Source organism: Aethalodelphis obliquidens, unplaced genomic scaffold (assembly GCF_003676395.1).
Source record: "Aethalodelphis obliquidens isolate GAN/ISIS:26980383/991018 unplaced genomic scaffold, ASM367639v1 scaffold2, whole genome shotgun sequence".
NCBI classification, from domain to species: Eukaryota; Metazoa; Chordata; class Mammalia; order Artiodactyla; family Delphinidae; genus Aethalodelphis; species Aethalodelphis obliquidens.
Window position 1 is genome coordinate 6,367,800 of NW_020837946.1, and position 22,438 is coordinate 6,390,237.

General features: G+C 50.5%; 2 protein-coding genes across 6 annotated transcripts in view; both read right to left on the bottom strand.

Moving 5' to 3' along the window:
• The window catches only part of MROH2A (maestro heat like repeat family member 2A), a 34,050-nt gene extending 20,727 nt beyond the window's left edge, over positions 1 to 13,323 (bottom strand). Inside the window, 11 exon segments of the mRNA XM_027115672.1 lie at positions 790 to 1,151; positions 2,931 to 3,044; positions 3,172 to 3,250; positions 3,481 to 3,573; positions 4,660 to 4,803; positions 5,304 to 5,455; positions 6,066 to 6,164; positions 8,608 to 8,770; positions 8,949 to 9,080; positions 12,732 to 12,913; positions 13,146 to 13,323. Of these exon segments, the coding sequence (XP_026971473.1) occupies positions 790 to 1,151; positions 2,931 to 3,044; positions 3,172 to 3,250; positions 3,481 to 3,573; positions 4,660 to 4,803; positions 5,304 to 5,455; positions 6,066 to 6,164; positions 8,608 to 8,770; positions 8,949 to 9,080; positions 12,732 to 12,913; positions 13,146 to 13,323 (1,698 nt within the window).
• Positions 13,324 to 19,398: 6,075 nt separating this feature from the next.
• Positions 19,399 to 22,438, bottom strand: part of LOC113626305 (UDP-glucuronosyltransferase 1-3-like) — a 46,455-nt gene continuing 43,415 nt past the window's right edge. For 4 of the 5 annotated variants that reach the window (XM_027117737.1, XM_027117766.1, XM_027117755.1 and 1 more), the window contains exon 5: positions 19,399 to 20,376. In XM_027117737.1, coding sequence (XP_026973538.1) covers positions 20,079 to 20,376 — 298 coding nt within the window. In that variant the 3' untranslated portion in view covers positions 19,399 to 20,078. The remainder of the gene's footprint in view (positions 20,377 to 22,438) is intronic. The other variant, XM_027117730.1, reaches the window with a different exon arrangement.

Sequence of the window (22,438 nt, forward strand, 5' to 3'; positions counted from 1 at the left end):
GGGGGGGGGGGGGGGGGGGGGGGGGGGGGGGGGGGGGGGGGGGAGGGTCTGTTCCTTCATCTTTTTCCTGGGTGCCTGAAATGCTCACTCATTTATTCATTCATTCAACACATCTTTATTGAGCACCTACTATATGTTACGTCCTGGCTGTACAGTAATGAGCAAGTCAGACCAGGGCCATGACCTCCCGTTAGCAGGGGGTTTGTGTGGAACCCCTAAACAGAGGCTGTTGTGTCCTCCTTCACACCTTCACCTGACAAGCGTCTACTCTGGGCCAGGGGTTCCTGTGTCGCTGGGGATCCAGTGGGAACAGAAAGCCTCAGCCGTGCTCTCCTGGGAGGAGGTGCTAGAGGCCGCCCAACCCACCGTGGAAGGAGGGGCAGGGTTGCCCATGCTCTCCAGGCCTTGAGTAGAAGAAATCCAGGCCTCAGGTCCCACTCTGTGGAGAAGCCGAAGAAAAGCCTGGACACTCCCGATTCTCTCCTTCCAAACTACCAGACCCCCAGGGCAAGGGTCCGAGGTCAAGGTCAAAACCTTGGAGGCATCGGTGACTCCAGGTGGTTGCCCACTGGGGGCTCAGCCAGCCCAGGGCACTGTGCCCCGTGGCTGGGAGGGGCAGCCCCCAGAGGCTGGCCACTGGCTGCCTGGGCCCAACTCCCCACTTCACTTTGGTGAAGGAGACACTGAGGGCAATTTCTTACTGAGATCTAGTAAGAGCCTTGGTTGGGGGCTGAGAACACTGTTCCAAGAGGCCTCCGGAGACCTGACTATGGAGCAAGCGTGCCTCACCTGCCAAGCGCCGATCTGCCAGGACTGCTCCGACTCCTGGATCCTCTCCTCAAAGTCGTGGAGCACGTTCAGCACCGTCTTCACCTGGCCCCGGACACACAGGCCAAAGCACAGAATCACACCCTGCAGGGAGACCCGGCCAGGCAGGGTACGGTGGTGGGCCAGGGGGCCGAGGAGGACACCCCCATACACACACACACACACACACACACACACACACACAGGTAAACACACATGCATGCACACATGTACACACACCCGTGTACACGTGCACACACATACACACACCCGTGTACACGTGCACACACCATGTCCGCCGAGGGTCCAGACGGAAATGAGGTTGGGGTAGAAGGTGGCAGGTGTTCAGGCACCAAAGAATCTAAAAAAGAGTGGATACATGTATACGTACAACAGATTCATTTTGCTGTACACCTGAAATTAACACAACATTGCAAATCAACTACATCCCGATAAAAATTATAAAAAAGAAAAAAAGAAAGGGAGAATGTTACAATTTAAAGTTTTTATCTCCAAAATGGAAAACTTTTTTTTCTGATTATAAAAATAGTATTTGTTGGGCTTCCCTGGTGGCACACTGGTTGAGAGTCTGCCTGCCGATGCAGGGGACATGGGTTCGTGCCCTGGTCCGGGAAGATCCCACATGCCATGGAGCGGCTGGGCCCGTGAGCCATGGCCGCTGAGCCTGCGCGTCCGGAGCCTGTGCTCCGCAACGGGAGAGACCACAGCAGTGAGAGGCCCACGTACCGCAAAAAAAAAAAAAAAAAAATAGTATTTGTTCATTGTAAAATCAAAATAAAAGATAACCACCCTTAACAGTTTAGGTGTATCCTTCTAAACTCATTTATGCATAAACACCTAGACTTCTTTCACATAACCGAGGTCACGCTATATATACTGTCTCATACTGTATCATTATACTTAATATATAAAGGGCAGCGTTTCCATGAAAAAGTGTGGATTGTATAATATTCCACATGTTGCTATACTATCATTAATTCCACAAATTCCTTATAGAAGAACATGTAGGTTGTTTTTAATGTTTGGCTTTTATGCCCAATGTTATAATGAACATCTTTATCCAGTTGCTTTTGGGCAATTATTTCCTTCAGACAATTGACAAAATGTTAGATTTTTGAGCCCAAGTTTTGGGCCCTATCCAATTGAGAACCCAGAAAGGTTTAATCAATCTACACCCCCATCAATGAAGTATAGAAGCCTTGTTTCTTGTATTCTAGACCAGGGATTAGCAAAGTACAGCCCTAAGGCTAAATCCAGCCCAAAGCCTGTTTTTGTGGATAAAGTTTTATTGGAACACCACCGCTCTCTGCAGTCTATACAGATCATGCTTTTGCTGTACAATGCAGTTGCATAATTGTCACAGACCATGTGGACTGCAAAGCTGAAAATGTTTTTGTTATCTGGGCTTTTACAGAAAAATGGCTAGGCCAACACTAGTCACTATCTTTATCATCTCTGCCCATCAGATGGGTAAAAAGGGTCTCACTGTTGCTTAAATTTGCATTTCTTTAAGAAAGGGGCTTACTGGCAGCAGAAGGTGGTTCACGTACAGTTGCCCAGTTTGCGCACTGTGCAAGAGCACCCAGCTGAAGGACTGAACTGAAGCCACCCATGCTCTTCTCGAGTCATGCAAGACCACATGCTGCCAGTAGGGGGCACCTTGTTCAAATTCATGCAAAGGTGCTCTCTGAGCTGGTGCTGTTGGGGACAGTATTTCCCTTTATCAAGGCCAGGTTTAGGATTTGGGCTTAGGGATTTAGAATCAGGGGTTCAGACTAAGGTTCGGCACTGGGTCAACAGAGCTTTAGGGCTACGTCTATATGGTGTAACTAGGCTTTATATTCAGCCTTTGACTTAGCTTTGGGGGATTCAGGTAAACAGCCTGAAATTCAGACTCAGGTGGAAGCTGGGATTCGGGATTTAAGGAAAGGGGTGAGGGTGTGGAGGGTGGGCTATGTTCAAGTATAGAAAACGTGAAGCAACCCGGAGCTGTGATTTCTTGGCCCACCCAGTAGTGTCTATAAAAGAGGAAATGAAGGAGGTGCAGATGTGGCTGAGACCCATCGCCCCTAACCCCTGTCCCACTTCCTGCCCTCGCTCACCATGTGTGCTCACCGCTGCCCTAATCAGGGTCAGGGTCCCCACTCAGATGGCCTCCTTGCTCACCTCCATCTGGCTGAGGAAGAACTTCATCAGCTCCTTGGGGTAGGAGCGGGCTGCAGGGGGAAGGACCGCTTTAGTCGTGCCCCCTGAGCCAGAGCAGCGGGACGAGGCAGCCCCAGGCCCAGTGCTCAGAGGGGCCGGGACTCCCGTGGGCTCACAGCGGAGCTGGGGGAGCCTCACCAAGGGCTATGAAGCAGTGCACCACCTCTGTCAGGCTCTGGCTGCTGTACTGCCGCTGGGCAGGGGCCTTGGAGCACACCTAGGGCGGGGTCACGCGGGGAGGGTGGGTGAGATCTCAGCCGGACAAGGGACGCAGTCTGCAGGAGCACCACAGCCTCGCCCCCAGAGGGATGTAGGAGACACGTGAGCAGGACGGGGGCCCCACCACCATCTCACCCTTCGCCCTGGTGGGCCATGCCACCTGCCGCGGCCCCCTTCCCATGGACCCACCCTGAGAAGGCCACGCCCAGCACAGCCTGCCAGCCTCACCTGGACATGCAGTTCCGTGAAGATGGTGTGCAGCTGCATTTGGGGGACAGGGGTGTTAGTGGTCACTGACGTTTCCAGGATCTGCCTCAAGACCTGCAAAAGGTGGGAAGGGGTGGCACGTGACCTTCTACCGACTCAGGGTCAAACTCCAGACCTTTGCTACTCTGTGTTTTCTGTCAACCGGAGGTATCAGCTTCCTCTGGGAGCTAGTTAGAAATGCCACGTCTCAGGCCCTGCCCAGACCTCTGAATCCAGCTCTGTTTCAACCAGCCCCCGGTGATTCCCGTGCACGGTAAAGCTTGGGCAGGGCTGCACTAGGGCCACCAAGCGCGACATTCAAGGCCTTCTTCCCCTTTCTCTCCTAGTCACTGGGAGGTGAAGCCCATCTTTAGACCGAATGATCTACACATGGCTCCCCAAACCCATCCCATTCATTTCTGCTCCCAGCTCTTACAGCGAAGAGCCTCGCCTCGTCTGTACATGAGTGACACCTTGCACAATATACATCAGCCCAGATCACGCCTCCACTCAGAACCTTGCAAAGGCTCCATCTCACAGGAGTTCAAGGCTGGCAGGGGTCGAATGGTGTTCCTGCCAGAATTTGTGTCCACCCAGAACCTCAGAATGTGGCCTCACTTGGAAATAGGGTACTTGTAATTAGTTAAGGATCTCGAGATGAGATCATCCTGAATTTCGGGTGGGCCTTAAATCCAATGACTGGTGTCCTTACGAGAAGTGGAGAGGACACAGAGAGACACAGAGAAGATGGCCATGTGAAGATGGAGGAGGAGGTTGCTGTGATGCAGTGCCTGGGGCCACCAGAAGCTGGAAGATGCAAGATTCTCCCCTAGAGCCTTCAGAAGGAGCACAGCCTGCCAACACCTTGATTTCGGACTTCTGGCCTCCAAAACAATGAGAGAATAAATTTCTGTTGTTTTAATCCACCCACCTCATGGTTCTTTGTTACAGCAGCCCTAAGAAACTGACACAAAGGCCATGACCTTACTGTGGCCTCCAAAACACTTTGGGATCTCATCCTTTCCACCTGGAATGGCAGCGTTCATTTCTTGGAAATCCTACAGGTGCCAGGCCCCATGGCTCTATCTCCCACCCAGATGACACTCCCCACCCGGGACACTCAAGCCTCCAGCCCAGGCCGCTGCCCACTCGGCCCCTCACCTGTGTGATGAAGAGTGCCTCCAGGTGGGCCTGGTACTCTGCCAGCAACAGGGCGATGTAGTCGTACACCTGCTCACACACGTTGTCGCTGGGCAGGATGAGGTTCAGCATAGGCTTCAGGGACTTGATGAGCCCCAGCTTCACCTACCACAGAAGCGGCGTCTCCAGACCCCTGGGCCCAGGACTCAGCAAGGCCCAGTGATGTCAGCCCCATCCACAAGAGAGAGGGGACCTTGGAAGTAGAGTCCAGGCCTCCCCCGGGCCCCAGAGGTGGGCAGTGAACCCAGACTTTCCCCCAAGTCCTGGCTCTGTCACTTAGGGAACTGGGCAGACACTTGACCTCTCTATGCCTCACTTTCCTCAGCTGTAAAACAATCCCATGGCACAGAGCTGGCACGGAAATCGCTCCCGTAGGTAAACCACTCAGACAGCCCTGGCAGGCATGCGAAAGGGACCCTCATCCAGCACCTCCAGGGACCTTTATCAAGCCGCCTTCTGAGGCTCCAGGCCCACGTGGCTCCACCATTAATCAGCTCCCCATCTCCCTGGACCACGCGGTATCTCAGCCCCACCAGCACCGCAGGCTGGGGAGCCGTGACCCAGGGACCATGCGGGCCCCCCACCCCCGAGCAGGGCAGTCTCACCTCGGGGTTGTTGTCCCTAAGCCACACGGTCACAAAATAGCGATACATGGGGAACAGCTTCACAGCAAACTGCTCCTCAGTCATCACGGGGTACACACTGTCCTCTAGGTGCCTCAGGTGAAACTGCATGGTCTCGCAGAAGGTCTCCATGGCTGTCCGTGGGGATGTGCAGTGAGCCCAGAGGGGCAGGAAGAAGGACAAAGTCTCCCCAGGCCACCTTCTCAGGAGGGAGCCCTCATGCACTTCCATAACTAGCAGGTCACTGAGATGGCCAGACACTGCTAGAAAAATCTTCTTCTGCGTCCCTCCCTCTCTGCCCTTCCAACTCCCTCAGAGCCCCCTAATGTTTATCCTGCATGTCTGTGTGTGAAAGACTCCCCGGAGGGGGTAGAGCGCGCAGGTGTGACTCGGCACCAGCCCTTGATGCCCACGTGCGGAGGTCAAGGCCGGGGCCTGGAATAAACCTTTTACTCACATCCTGGGGATTCCACTGCAGAGGGTGGCAAACACATTTTGCCCTAATTTTCTCAGGTATTGGGGATTTGGGCCCATAGAAACATTAAGTTATCAAAACCTGGGGCAATGTGATCAGATATAAATGGCATCAAAGACCTGCCCAAGTCAAGCCGAACCTGGAAACATGTCCCCGGTCGCCCCCTCCTGTGAACCCCATCACCCTTCCATCTCTACCTGTTTACTCCACCTCCCCAGCCCCCAGCACCCCGACTGGGCCAGATCTGCGGGCCCAGGTGGGATACGTACCACTGCAGATCACCTGGCGCATCTTGGCTTCCTTGGCGAGCCTCAGCATGGTGAATATGGTAGCCAGGGTGATGCCCATGTATGGCATGAACTCAAACACTGTGGGGCACGGGCAGAGGTCACGAGGAGTCAGGGCAGGAGAGTCAGCAGAGAGGACAGCCCCGCCAGCTGCACCTCCAGCCCCGGCGCAGAGCCAGGCGGCCGCTTTGTGCGGGCTGGGCCACAGGGGAGAGTGGGACGCAGGGGAGGTAAGAAGAGATGGAAGCCAGTGAAGGGGGAAGGAAGTGGGAAAGAGAGGAGGAGGGGAGAGAGGTGGAGGAGGAGGGAGGGGGGGGGAGGAGGGGGAGGAGGAGGAGGGGGGAGGAGGGGGAGAAGGGGGAGGAGGGGAGGAGGAGGGGAGGAGGGGGAGGGGAGGAGGGGGAGGAAGAGCAGGGGGAGGCAGGGAAGGGGGAGAGGAGGCAGAGTGTGGGCTCTTCCAGCCTCTGACCCCTCTGGGTGTCCCACAGACATTCTGGGATGAAGAACCAGAGGCTGTGAGTGAGAAAGTGAAAAGGCAACAGGCATCAGGAGAAAGCAGAGAAAGAAGGGAAACTGCAGTGGGAGGGGGAGAGAGAAAGAGGAGCGGTGACAGACCACACTCGCCTCCAGCCCCGCTCCCACTAGCTCCCCTTTCAGATCCCTTGCCTGCTGGACCCCATTTCTGCCCCTCTCCTGGCTCTGGCATCAGCCCACCACAGGCCCCCGCCCGCCCTGCCCCCAGAGCCCCTCCACGATCTCATTTCTTTCCCCGCCTGCCTTCCCTGCCTCTGCCCCCATCCCTCGCCTGCCCCCCTCTCGACCAGCCTCCGTCCCCAGGAAGCCACCGCCTCCAGCCTCATCTTCCCAGGTGCCCCAGGAGGATGGGCCACGACTGGCCCCTGGGCCCTTCCTGAGTCCTTCTCCTTCTCGCAGGCTCCACGACACCACACTGCCCTCAGTTTGCTCCTAGATCTTCCGGTTCAGTCCCCCCTGAGCCTCCTCGGGTCCGGGGTTCCTCAGGGCTAGGTGCTGGCCCTCTTCTCTCCTCCCTGGTGACAACAACTCTGGACACCACGTACACTCGAGGCCCCCTGCCCTCTGCTTCCCACTTAATGACCTTGATGACCTCTCCACCTGGACACCTCTCAAGGGATGCAAACTCAATCCACGCAAAAGAAATTCATCTGAGCCCTAAGTTCTCTCTCCCCCAGTGCTTCCGGTCTCAGGAAATGAACACACCATACATGCAGCTGTTCAAACCTGAAACCTGAGTGTCGTTCTTGGGCCCTCCTGTTCCTTTGTCTTTCACACACACTCCATCGCTGACCAGAACCCCATCTACTACTCACGTCTGTCCTCCACTTGCCGAATGAGTCTCAGCTTGAGCCACGGACACCTCACAGTTACACACCTCCCACCTCCTCTCCGTCCACACCACAGCAAGAATGGGCTTCCGGGGGGGCTTCCCAGGTGGCGCAGTGGTTGAGGGTCCGCCTGCCGATGCAGGGGACGCGGGTTCATGCCCCGGTCCGGGAAGATCCCACATGCCGTGGAGCGGCTGGGCCCGTGAGCCATGGCCGCTGAGCCTGCGCGTCCGGAGCCTGTGCTCGGCAACGGGAGAGGCCATAGCAATGACAGTCCCGTGTACCAGAAAAAAAAAAAAAAAAAAAAAGAATGGGTTTCCTGGAAGTTTCATCAGGCAACTCTGCAGCTTAAAATCCCTCACTAGCTTCCTAGTGCCTTTAAATAGAGTCCAGACTCTTCCCCACGCCCACTAGGCCCTGCCTAACTCTCCAAGCTCATTTTACACCCATCACCCCCCTCTCTCTAGCTCCAGGCATAGTGACCTCTCAGTTCTTCAGAGAAACCAAGCTTTCTCCTGCCACAGGGCCTTTGCACATTCAGTGCAGGATGACTCCCTCATCTACTTCTTCACACAGATAATCATCATCTGAGTCTTCCGGTCACAGTTGAAGCATCGCCACCTTCATGAGGGCCTCACAGAGATGAGGTCCTCTTGCCCTCATCCTGATCTCAAAAAGCCCCCTGGCTGTCTCTTCATAACTGCCATCTCATATCATGATTATCTGTTTTCTTGTTTACTGGTTCACGGTGTCTTACTCACCTGTGGCCCAGCACCCACCCCAAGGCCTGCATGGAGCAAGCACTCAGCACATGTTCATGCAATGGAAAGGGAGGGAGGGAAGCAGAAAGTGAGAGAAAGTGAGAGTGAGAGAGAAAGCAGAAAGTGAGAGAACGGGGCCAGAGAGGGAGAGAGGAGAGAGAGATTTCGAAGAGAAGGGATGACAAGAATAAAGACACAGAAATGAGAGGCGGAAACACAGAGAGAATCTTGGCGGCTGAGAGGGACAGAGAGACACACAGAGATGAAAAGGAGGAATGCCAGAGAAAGGTAATAAGAAATGCAAGGGGGTGGGGGCAGAGACAAGGGCAGAGGCCTGGCAGGAACACGGGATGGTCTTAAAGGGGTCAGATACTGGGGCTGAGGCCCCACGGGCCCTACCATTGCCATTGGCCAGCTTCGCCAGGGTGACGATGACAAATTCTTCGGTGAGGTTTAGGGGTCTGAGGCAGTGCTGTAGCTCATAAACAACCAGGCTGAAGTGGTTTCGGGACAGGGCCACCAAGGTGTCGCTGGCCACCTCTGCCCTCACATAGCCCTCCACCTCCAGGGGACGGGAGAGGGATGTGTGGCGTCACCACCTGCTCCAGCCCTGCTGGGCTCCCTTGGGCTTGCTCGGCGTACTCCTGCCCCAAGAGGTAACCGGACAAGGGCCTCGGGCATCCCAGGCCGCACCTACCAAGGCCCAGCCCCTGGGTCGGTGGGAGGCAGGGCTCTACTACCTGCAGCATCTCCCTCATCTCCTTGGAGGCGATGGTGACCAGCCTCTGGATGCAGCACTCCTCCAGCTCCCCCTGCTGCTGGAGAACCTCCTGCAGGACGCTGTAGATGTTGACTTTGCCCTGAGTGGAAATCTGGGGAACGAGTATGGCGGGTGGGAAGGTCCTGGACGGGGCAGCAGAGGCTGCGAGGGACCCGGCCCTGCCAGAGCACACGAAGTCACACGTCCTCCCTCCTATGGGTCCTCCTCCCAAACAGTGCGAGATTATGATTTATAATAAGAAATTTATATTTGGTCTTCATCAGTTTCTGGCACAGAGCCCCTAAAATCTTTGGAATTTCCTAAGTGATGAGAGTGACAAAGGTGTCTTTTGTTATATTGAGATGATTTTTGGTCCACACCTAAGGATGGGGACTGGTTGGCAGGAGAACCAATCATCTGATTAGAGGATTGGAACTTTCATTCCCACCCACTTGACCTCCGGGGAGAAGAGAGAGGCTTTGGAAGTGGAATCGATCGCCAATGGCCAGTGATTTCATCAACCATGCCTAGATAATGAAGCCTCCATAAAAACCCAAAAGGGCAAGGTTCGGAGAGATTCTAGACTGGTGAACAAACAGAGATTTGGCAGGAGTGGCGTGCCCAGAGAGGCCCTGGAAACTTCGCGCCCTTTCCCAAACCCTCACCCTATAAGTCTCTTCCATCTGGTTGGTCCTGAGTTATATCCTGTTAAAATAAACTAGTATCTAGTCGGTAAAATGTTTCTCTGAGTTCTGTGAGCCACTCTCATAAATTAATTGAACCCAAGGAGGAGGTCATGGGAACCTCCAAACCATAGCCAGTTGGCCAAACTTACGATTGGCATCTGAAGCAGGGGCGGGGGTGGGGTCGTCTTATGGGACTGAGCCCTTAACCTCTGGGATCTGACACTATCTCCAGGTAGACAGTGTCAGAATTGAGTTAAATTGTAGCGCACCTAGCTGGTGTCAGAGAATTATCTGGTGGCGGGGGGGGAACACCCACACATTGGATTTGGATGCAGAATTATCATTGCCTCATCTGGTCGATGACCCCACCATCCTGAAACTGCCTAAGACTCTGACCCCGATTCCGCCACCTCTCACGCCACCCGCTCCCTTCCTCCCATCAGGCTCACGCAACTGGCCCTGTCAGTGTGGCCTGCACATCTGTCCTCTCTCCACTGTTTTCAGCCCAGCATCCTCAGCTAGGCAGGTGTCAAATGGTCAGCACACAGGGTCCTCCACAGATTTGGCACTGACCCTCTTGCAAGTCCAAGAGGACATCATCTATTTTGCTTCTTAGATAGCTCTTGTCACAAGGGCGGACTCCTCTCCACAGGGACTGTTACCTGCAAAACGCTCTGGGAAGATGGCCCCCTCCCCTGGCTGGTAAGGAGGTCACTTACCAACAGTCAAGATCTTAGCAAATTTGGGGACCTCAAGAGAAGAGGAAGTCAATGAAATTTATATGTTCTATGAATGACATCCAGCACAGAGAGTCTTGGCCTTTCTTTCCCAGTCTCGATATAGCAAGTAATAGACACTTGTAAACTCCAGTGAGAGATTCCTCATGAAAACTCCTGGACCGAAGAGAACCGTGTGGCCTTCGCTGCCTAGTCGGATGGCCCTTGTTTTCTCAACCTCTTCATTTTTTTTCTTTTTTATTGTCCCCTAAGGAGCCTTCTTAAGCATTTTTTCCTAATTGCCCCCCACCATGAAAATGTAATGCCACAAAGATATAATATAGCTGAGTATACATATCTGTGCTTTGTACATCAAAAACTAAAATACCCTTCGCACACGCCAACCCCTGCCCCCACTGCCGCAAGAACCAATTTTACCTGCTTTAGAGCAGTATCACCCCATTGAGAATTCACGCTCTAGATTTTCAAGGCAAACTCAAGGAAGCCTAGATGTGTAGCTAACACTGTTGCTGCAGATATGTAAACAGCCAGGCAAATTATAATACGCCCAGCCTAATTTCTGCGATCGAAATTAATCTTTGGAGAATATTTACGGGCGCAAGAGAAAAATTGTCAAAGACTTGGAAAGTGGCATAAAACAGGCATGGGTGGCTTCCCAGAGGCGGGCTTGGTGCTGTCTGGCTGCCCCTGCAGGATCATCCGGCCTGTGGGAGTGTGTGCCTTTGATCGCCTGTGATAGTCTAGGCTATGCTACGTCTCCACGGAGATAGAAGGTAAGTTTTAGGAAACTGACGCTGAAAATGATTCCTGTTCGTGACAACGCAAAGGAATTTTGTCTGGTAAAGAATGTAAATCTCTATAAGTAAAATTGTCAGTTTAACAGATTTTAACATCTTACTGGTTCCTTCACTAATTAAAGAATAACTAAAATCTCGAACACAGGTCAAGTTACAAAATATGCCTACTTGTTTATCATCTGTTTATTGCCACTGATCATTTATCATGGCCTGGGTATTAACCATGGTTTTTAAAATTTTCTATATTTCCTGATGCTTTGACTTCTTGGGGCCTTGTGGGCCCTGGAGAGACTGCCCAGGGTTAGTCAATTCCTAGAGATGGCAAACGCTCACCCACTCACGAGCAAGCTTGTCAAATACAAGCAAGCCATCCAGGCTCCACGTACCGGACACCTCTCCTATCAGGCTCTCACGCTCTGGACCACTATACACCTGCTCTAATCACCCCAGGGCCAGGCACCAGACGACTCAGGGCGACTGGGCCCCTATACCCCAGACCTCACTGAAATTATCCACACTAGCCAATCCGACGTCTGCTCATCCTGCCTCGCCGGATCTTCCCCTACAGAAGCCACAATAAACGCTCCTGCGTACATTTCCCCCTTGCTCCCTCTGCCTCCTGCCTGACTCTGGTTCTTCCTTGTGGGCCTGCATGGCATGGCGTGCCCCTGCCTCTTGGGATCTGTGAGTAACAGACCATCTTTTCAAGGGCAATCATCTCCTGAGCTGTTGGTCTCACTATACCTGAATAATAATAAAACCTATGTTTAAAAAGACTTTTGCAAATTCTTTGCCTATGCTCCTGGACCCCGACCTCCCTCAAGGCTGCCACGTATCTTCTTTCTATAAAATAAAACTTGCTATTAAGAATTCCTATAAGGACCTGCTCTGCTACCCACCCTCAAATGCTCAAGAATAGTCTAAAATTCAACAGCTCTCCAAGTGTGGTCCCCAGACCAGCAACAGTGTCGCCTGGGACCTTGCTAGAAATGCTGATTCTTGGGCTTCACCCCGTACCTACTGAATCAGAAACTCTCACGATGGGCCCCAGAAATCTGAAGTTTTAACAAGTCCTCAGGGGATACCGATGCTCTGGTCCAAACTCTTACCCTGTCATACAAAGCCCACCATGATCTCGGTTACATTTTCCATCACCCCCATCAGCATCCTCTACCCCAGCCTCTGCCCCAGTAAACAGCCTGCCCACTGGCCAAGCACCCCTGCACCCTGCATCTGGTGTGTCTCTGTTCCTCCACATCTACCTGCTTCACCCCTGCTCAACATCTTTGCAACTCAGGTCACCTGCTCTAGAACGGTGACTCCCAAACCCACTGCGTCAGAAAACTGAGGAGCTTTGAAAACCTGTGAGTGGCCCAGGCCCCACTTGGGCCTCAAGGGCTGAGACCCTCATAGTCTGCTCATTGTCTGTACCCCAGAACCTAGCCTACATCCACAACAATCAGTAAATGTGTGCTGAGCAGTGGATGGACACGCAAACAGGTGGCCAGGCTCAGAGGAACGGCTGAGGGAGAGGAGGTCCTACCTCTGGCACCTGCAGGCAGCGGATGAGAGCACCCATCACCACAGAGGGCTCAGTGGCGGCCGTCTCCCGGATGATCACTGAGGCCAGCATCTTCCGCATGTCAGGACCTGCCCCAGCAGCGTCCGTTTTGGTTGACTCGCTGTCCATGATGTTGAGGAGGTTTGTAACTTGTTGGAAGGTACCTGAGACAAAGGTGGCACAGGTGTGATGCCGAGATGACCATTACAGGGCTTGTTCCTTGTGATCTGGTCTCCCTGATACCTGCACAGCTCTAGCTCTGCCTGGGGCATGATTGGGCAGGGACCTTCCTATCCACTGTACGGATGGAGAAACTGAGATCTTGACCAAGACTTGCCCTCCAGGAGTTAGTGGCCGAAATGAGGCAGGAGTGCAGGGAGGGGGTGACTTTCTTACCACTGTCGTCTGGTTCCAGAGGTTCCAGGTCCTCTGTCTCCTCTGACACGTCCTCATTTGACTCTGTTGATGCTTCTGCCAATCTCTTCCTCAAGCTCTTTTGAGATAATAAGATTTGTAAAATACTTGGTGTGTCAGCCCACCATAAGACGACCCCCCCATGAGTCACACCCTGCATAACCCCCTTCCCTAGAGTGTGGGAGGAACCCATGACTTGGTTAGACCCATATTCTAGCCAATAGAATATGGCAATAGCAATGGGAACCTCCCATGATGCAATCACTGCCATGATTACGTTATGTCATATAAGACTACATCTTAGCAGACTGGAGAGAGATTCTCATGCTGGCCTTGAAAAGTAAACAGTGGTGATATAAACTGCCTATGGAGGGGGCCATGTCACAAGGCACTGAGGGCCTCAGTCCTACAACTACAAGGAACTGGATTCTGCCAACAGCCACATGAGCTTGGAAGAGGACCAAGCTCCAGAAAGGACGCAGCCCAGACAACATCTTGAGTGCAGCCTGTGAAACCCTAAATAAATGACCCCGCTAAGCTAAGCCTAGACTCCTGACCATGCAAACTGTGGCATAATAAACAGGTGTCATTTTAAGCCACTACCTTTAGGTAATTTGTCACACAGTGATCGATAGCTACACTTGGTTAGGAAGGGCCTTTCCTCCCTCTTTTCTGGACACTGAAAACTAACGATTAATGAGAAACGCCTCTCGGCAGGTCTCATCGCTCCTCTCAAGGGGCTCTCTCAACATCGGCAGCTTCTCAAGGGCTGACAAACACCAACACAGACATCAACACTGAGGGATAAAAGCTCCCAGATCCTTTTTCCTCCTGTCCCAAGTTCCTCAAACTCCATCCCAGGGCCCTTCACCATCCTGTGTTCCCTTCCTCCTGGGAATCCTTTAAGGAACAAGTCTGGGACCTAAACACTGACCTTTTCTCAGAGTTCTCTCCTGGATGGAACAAAAATACACCACAAGAAAAAGCTCCATTCTCTGCCTGATACACATCAATGGTAACGTGAACAATGGCAGGTTGGGTTGACAAAGGAGTGAGACCTTCGGGCTCCTCAGTCGTAACTCAGACAGGGAACAGGTCCCCTGACAGGGTGGGAGGGTTTCACTAGAATCATCACCGTTGGGTCCCAGACCCTTGGAACTCTCAGATCCAACTGTCTCCCTGAGCTCTGAACCCAGGGCTTTGAGGAGTGCACAGGGCGCTGGGATTTAAAAAACCCACATTATTTTGTTAATCAACATTTCTGTCACCCATATGTGGGGTGAGGTATGGTGGCCTGTTTGGGGAAAGGAAATAGAGGGGGGGATTCACAGCCAAGTCCCCTGGGGATGTAGTGATAGGAGCCCAGGGTGGGGAGGTGTGATCTGGGCAGCTGGAGGAGATGGGGGTGACAGAGAGGTCCTGAGAAGAGGATTTCTCTTCCCCAAGGACTGGACAGCTTGCGGGATGGGGCAGTGTGGCCCTACTGACAGCCACTACATTTAGGTAATTTGTCACACAGTGATCGATAGCTACACTTGGTTAGGAAGGGCCTTTTCTCCCTCTCTTCTGGACACTGAAAACTAACGATTAATGAGAGATCCCCCTCGGCAGGTCTCATCGTTCCTCTCAAGGGGCTCTCTCAACATCAGCAACTTCTTAAGGGCTGACAAACATCAACACAGATGTCAACACTGAGGGATAAAAGCTCCCAGATCCTTTTTCCTCCTGAAGATAAAGAGTTTCAAAGAAAGACAGGGCAGTGACACTGTTTCCCTGAACCAAAAGTGGGGCTCAAAGGATTTTTCTGTCAGTTGTAGCTGTGAGAGACAGTCCCGATCAACAGTCTGAGCAACAAAACAATGAATTTCTAGGCATTACAGGACAACAGATCAAGACCCAGAGCCACCCAGGTCTAAGACTGCTTAATTAAAATTCCCACTTAATTTCCCGTTGTCCACACTGCCAAGAGGGAGCTCCTCAGCCTCTGCTTGTCACCTCTCATACCCCAGAGCTCATGACCCTCAGTAGCCCATTTCTACTTCACTGAATCCCGGTGGTTAGAAAACGAGCTTCCTCTATGTACTGCCAAACACTCATCCTCGCAAAATTCACGCATTTTTCCTCAGTCTGCCCTTTGGAGACATGTAAACCATGATGGAACAGACGCCAGAAGGCAGTTATAACATGCCCCTTCTTTCACAGTCCCCTTGGCCCTACCTCCCACTCCCTTCTGGGCCTTCTTTTCTGTTTCAAAGATTACTCCGTGAAATGGCTGCAATTCCATCCCACAGACTCTGACGGTGTGCCTGCACCATGCAGCTAAGCTTGGCTCTCCATGTTGTGGTGGATACAGAGGTGGGTAGGACACATCATTGCCCTCTGAGAGTCTGAAGACACAACACATGAAAGATTGTGGACTCAGAGCCAGAAGTGAATGTATCAGTTAGCCGTTGCTGTGTAACAAACTACCTCAAAATTTAATGACTGAAAACAACAGTTTATTATTGTTCACAAGTCTATGGGTCAGCCAGGTGGTTCCGTTGATCTGGGCTGTGTCCAGTCAAGCATAACTGGAGTCACTCATGCCTCTCTGGTAGCCAGTGGGTTAGATGAGGGTTGGCTAGTCTAAGATGGCCTCACACACATGCCTAGCAGTTGGCTTCCTATTGGCTGAAGTGACTAGGGTGATCAGGAACCATGTCTCCCATCATGCAACAGGGCTGGCCCAGGTTGTTCTCAGAGCATCTGGGCAGGTTTCCAGGAGAACGGGCAGACACACCAAGGCGTCTCAGGGCCTAGACTTGAACTGTACCTTTCACCTCTGCCACCTTCTAACAGCCAAGGGAGGTCACAGGCCAGTCTGGCCTCAAGGGGTGGGGATATAGATTTCCCTCTTGATAGGAAGAGCTGCAATGTGACATTGTGAAGAACATGGCTATCAGAAGGGGTGGAGGAAGGGGTCCTCCTTTTCTATTATTATTACATATATGGTGAGTGTAAGCCGTGGCCAAAAGTGAGGTGCCCCAAACACGTTATCTAGAGAGGATGCTAAGAGGATGCGATCCAGGAGAATGAAGTGGGTTCTGCTTGGTTTTCCAAATGAAAATAGTTTTTTTCTGAGTATGACAGTAATATAGGACTCACATACAATGCACTCATAAACTCAGCCACTCTTAGTGCTGTCACTCAACTGAGCTTCCCACATCTGCTTCTATGGGAACCAACCTGAAAAAAAGAAAACACGGTATTCGTAGAAACCTGTGAGCTTAAGTGCATGGAAGGGCCTGTAAGAAAGTGGAAAAAATGGAAATAGAGTATGTATACAGTGAACACATTTGGGGGCACCTTACCGGCTCACAAGGCTCCCGCTTCCCTGACCCACAGAGTCACAGTTACGGGGTCCTGGCGGCCGCGTTTTTCCGTCTATAATCCCTCCCCCACCACTCCTGATTGGACAAGGAGTGGGCACGTGATCCAGCTGGGCCAATCAGGTTCTTTCTAACAGGAATTCGGAACTCTGGGCAAGAGAGAATGCTGTCAGTCCCCCGTGGGGTCTTGGGGATGACGGTTCCCGGGAATGAGGAGCAGGGAAGCCCGAGAGGAGAGGGAGCCCTAAAGCCGGCGCCCAGAGCATGCAAGGACGGGAGGGGGCCAGAGAGGCTCCACTCAGCTCAGCTCCTCTGGAGGCTTGGCCGTGAGCCTCTCACCCTTAGGAAGCACGTCTCCTTACAAAATGACCTCTTTTTTTGCTTAAGATATCCCAAGTTGGGTTCTCTTACTTGTAAACAAGAGGGTCTAAAAACTCGGAACATGGGGCTTCCCTGGTGGCGCAGTGGTTGAGAGTCCGCCTGCCGATGTAGGGGACGCGGGTTCGTGCCCAGGTCTGGGAAGATCCCACATGCCGTGGAGCGGCTGGGCCCGTGAGCCATGGCCACTGAGCCTGCACGTCTGGAGCCTGTGCTCTGCAACGGCAGAAGCCACAGCAGTGAGAGGCCCGCGTACCGCAAAAAAAAAAAAAAAAAAAAAAAAAACTAGGAAAACAGAGGTGCACAGGAGCATGAACTGGGGGAGGTCAGAGCAGCTCGGGGTCCCTGGGGGTTGGGGGGGTGAGGGGTGGAGTAGCAGGGAGGCGTGGGCAGTGAGGCCGGGAGGTGGTCCCTGGGTCAACCGGGAAGGACCTTGAAGGAGGGGGGACATAGTCCACGAATCAACATGGGGCTCAGAAGTGTGGGATGGAACTGGTGTGAATTGCTTGTGTTCCAAAAGCCACCTAGGGAAGGAATAAATTGGGCTGGGGTCAGGAGAAATCCTAGCTAGCCATGACCCCAGTCTTCCAATTTGAAGCCCACACATTTGAAAGTTCTACATGTAACACAAAGCAAAAAACAAACCAACAAACAAAGGTGTGGACAAAATTAAAGAACAAGTGGAAGAAAAAAATGCACGTGACAGGAGGGTATTTTCAGTGATTCTGTAAGCACGCAACAAAGCATCAGGGGCTTCCCTCGTGGCTCGGGGGTTAAGAATCCGCCTGCCAATGCAGGGGACACGGTTCGAGCCCCGGTCCGGGAAGATCCCACATGCCGCAGAGCAACTAAGCCCATGCGCCACAACTACTGAGCCTGCGCTCTAGAGCCCGTGCTCCGCAAGAAGAGAAGCCTCCACAATAAGAAGACCGTGCACACCGCAACAAAGAGGAGCAGCCGCCTCTCGCCGCCACTAGAGAAAGCCCACGCACAGCAGCGAAGACCCAAAGCAGCCTAAATAAATTTATTTAAAAAATAAAAATAAAGGGAAGGAAAACAAGAAAAAAGTTTAAAAAAAATCATCAGGGTAATACACCCCACAGGAAAACAGGCAAAGGATACTCTCCAAAAAAGAAATACAAATGGCTCATGAGCTTGAAAAAAAAAAAAATTCAACCTTTAATAATAATAACAGGCAATTAAAAACAAAATCCCACTTTTGCCTGTGAAACTGATACTTTCTTTTTTCAAGATAATACTTTATACTGAAGGGAGTGTGAGAACCTGGCTCCTTCATCTATTGAACCTCTCTGGCACAGTTTGGGAATATCTCAAACCATTTGCCCAAGGTAACCGTGCATCAGTGCCCCACCCAGATCCCTGTGTTCTTATCTCTTCGTGCACAGGGCCTGACCTCCAACACCACACCTGCATTTCTCTCCAGTGGGATCTCTCTGGGTTTTAAAGCCCTCCTTGCCTGCTCTTGTGGCCGACTGGAAGCGCAGGGAAATTAATACCACCTGGGAGCAGCCAATCACCGACAGGGGCAAGTGCTCAGATCCCCAAGGGCCTTGGCCCTCCGGTCTGGGTAAGTCTGGCATGTTTTCTGCACTGGCTCCCAGTGTCAACCAGCAGGATTCAGTTCCCACTGCCCACAGAGAGCTGCCTTCTTGGTGGTCATCACTCCCCATCCTGCTCTCCACTCCCCTTCAGGGTTTCCTTCACTTCCCAGATAAACTCCTTGCCTGTGGATCCTCACCTCAAAGGAACCGAAACAAGGGCTTCCCTGGTGGCGCAGTGGTTGAGAGTCCGCCTGCTGATGCAGGGGACACGGGTTCGTGCCCCGGTCCAGGAGGATCCCACATGCCGTGGAGCGGCTGGACCCGTGAGCCATGGCCGCTGAGCCTGCGCGTCCGGAGCCTGTGCTCCGCAACGGGAGAGGCCACAGCAGTGAGAGGCCCGCGTACCAAAAAAAAAAAAAAAAAAGGAACCGAAACAGACAACCATTGATTTGTTGTAAGGCACTTTCCCATGGAAATAGTCATGAATATGTACAAAGACTTAGCTACTAGGATATTCGGTGAAGTCTTTTTTCTCAAAGAAAATAAAAGTGAATACACCAGGAAGTAGTGGTTACATAAATCCTGGTATATTCATGCAATAGAATATTCCTTGGCCACTTAAAACACATTAAATATTATACAAAGACCTGGAGAGAACATTCACAATAGGATGAAGTGAAGGAAGAATGTTAGAAAACACTAGATATATTTGGTATCTTTGCAATATTTTATAACTATATACATTTGCCAAAATATTTACTAACTGTGGTTACTTGCAGGGAACATGGTTAATGGTGGATTTAATTTCCTTGTGTGTGTACACCTCTATATTTTTCAAATTTTCTGTCAGAATCATGCATTACTTTTGTAGTTAGAACATGTAGTTTAACAATAAATAAATGCAACACCCATGAAGAGACCACCTAATAAATATAATTTATACGAATTTATTAATATGTTTTTAGTTATTACATCAGAGAAAATATACTTGCCAGTCTCTATAACTTAGGCTTTTGTCAAACTCAGATCCATTTGGCTCAAGCAATGACTATCTGCTCAGGCATATCACCCATCAATTTTATACATCATTCGTTCCCCCCAAAGTCAGAAATCTATACCATTCGTTCATATCATATCAAGTACAAGGAATGAACGTTTCCTTACTTAAATGCACAAAGTGACATCTGGGAAGCATGAGCATAATTTAGAGCCAGCCATTATTGGTAAAGGAATCTATCACAACCACCTACAGATGCCAGAAGATGAGGTGACAACTCATCCGGGGGTGAGGGGGGAGCGGTGGTGGGAAGCTGTGGCTCCCAAACAGGCCCCATTTCTGAGTAGGTAAAGTACTGCAGGTGGAAGGAGGGACCTATCCAACCCTCTTTGCAAGTGATTTGAAAGATGACACGTGTAGTCCAGATTAAAGATACTGGAGGGAGCAGAAAAGATATTTAAATATCTCTACCTGTATGTGTGACTAATGTTTAGATCATTTATATTTTTTAAGACACACTCTGGGGTGTTATTTTCTGGCAAAGTATTTCTTGAATAAGCATAACATGAATTTAACCTGTGACTCTTTTTGCAAGTTTCCAACCCAGTTCTCAGTGTGCCTTGGATTTAAGAGATTTCTTCACTCGCTCTTTTTTCCCGAAGCATTTCCGGAAGGCAAAGGCACAGCCCTTAAAGGTGATGAAGATGACTGTCAGTACGACCGCCAGGAGGAAGCCGATCACATCCAAAGAGTAGTACTGGTACCAGGTGAGGTCATGCGCCGCAGGGCGCAGGTGTGGCGCCCCCTTGTGCCTCATCACAAACTCCACCCAGAATACAGCCAGGTCTAGAGGCTCCATGGGGCGGTCCTTGTGAAGGCTAGAGAGGCGCATGATGTTTTCCTTATAGCTGAACACACAAAGACAGTTATGTGAATGTCTGGAACACCAACAGTAGGGAACCATCCTCTCTCTATGCTTGCTTCCAGTTAGGAACGCTACCAGATTTTCCAAACTTGGCAGTTTCCATTGTAACCAAAAAAGAAAACACACACTAAATATTCTTTATGAAAGAAAGAAAAGAAAGAAAGAAAGAAGAAAGAAAGAAAGAAGGAAAGAAGGAAAGAAGGAAAGAAAGAAAGAAAGAAAGGAGGGAGGGAGGGAGGAAAGAAAGAAAGAGAAAGAAGGAAAGAAAGAAAGGAAGGGAGCAAGGAAGAAAGAAAACTGTAAGTTAAAATTATAATTTTAAATTATTTGAAACTTGCTTCCTACTTTTCTTCTTTTCTTTTTAGTGATATCTTTGTAGGCAGTTGATCATACTTTTTTGGTAACAAGATAAAGAAATAAAGGAAAAGGTCATCTCAGAAATTATTAATGATTTCCCATTCAGTGAGATTGTAAACGATCACTTCTAGCCAAAGTAAAAGCCATTTTTAAGTGCCATCTCCAAGACAGTGCTATACTTTCAACTCAACTGTCGAAACATCAAACCTCCAAGTACTAACTTTTGCATGAGGCAGTGTCTTTGCAGCCCGTTAAAGAAAAATGGATTCCTGTTTATTTTGGACTGTGTTGACCGCTGAGTCAGAATATCCAAATCCAAAATGGGTTACGTACTTCAACCCTTAGTACGGATGCACTAAAAGAGGAAGGAGAAGGAGGACGACGAGAAGGACAAGAAGAAGGCAAAGGGAAAGAAAAGAGAGAAGAACTTGAAAAGTGAGGCGCTTATTCAGGAGCAGTTATGATCATTGCTTTTCTTGACTATGTCCATCATTTTATTTGGATACATTATTATAATGTACTATTAATATTTGGCCATAAATTGTAAAACATCTTCCTTGTATATAAATCTTCTCTTATAAAATAGATTTTCTTGGACTTTCATTCATTCATTCAATATTTATTGAGCACCTGATATGGCCTGGTTATATAATCTGATGTTGGAAATTTTTCCACTTTTTTAAATTTATGTAGGTCCAGTCCCAGCTTAGAGTGTTGGGAACATGGAGATTCACAACCGGAGATGGCTCAGAAATGAAGAGATGAAGTTAGTTAGTAACTTAAGCTGACCGATCAGTGTTTTTTGTTTTTTTTTAATGATAATGTACCAGAGAATTTCTACCAAGTCTATTTTAGGTTACAAGTAGTTGTCCATACCACTGAATGAAAGGTCAAAATTACATCACTAATATGAGCCTCAAGAATGAGTTTCCAGCATCTGGAAAGAAATCGGGCTTTAATTGTGCTATGTGAGCAGCATCGCCCGATGCCGACATGCTGGGCTGCAGGAGCCAGTCGGAATGATGGATAAGAACCACAGCAACTGCTCTGGGAAGGTTGTTACTGACACTGTGAGCACTTTACCCTGGGGTTATGCAGACAATTCTTTTTATTCACAGGCATCACACACACGCGAGCACCATCGTTTCTAGCACGTTTTCCTTGTCCAGGCTCGGCGTCCCCCTGTGTAGTGTGTCCTCCCATCTGAACACACTCCAGTCTTTTCACATCTGTCCTCCTTCAAAGTGTCCCCCTGTGTAGTGTGTCCTCCCATCTGAACACACTCCAGTCTTTTCACATCTGTCCTCCTTCAAAATGAAGCAAGTATGGGTGAAGGCTCCTGACACTGTCATAGATCCGTACACACATGCATGTGCACACGCACATACATGATTGATCATTGGATGAAGTCCACTGCTGGCAATCACTTCTTCTCATAAGGTTTTGATCAGCCTATCACTTGTAGCAATACAATAAAGTTCGTGCAGAGATAATTTGATCTGGTGGCTTTTTGCCTTTTGAATTGTTTCCATAGCCAAGTTTCCATAGTCAAGTTTGAACAAACTTGACTTTGCTTTTATTATAAGCCTTTGTCATATCACATGACACACACAAACACACACACACACATTAATAAACCCCACGGACAAAATTTCTCACAGGTTTCAGCGCTCGGAAAAGCTTTACCT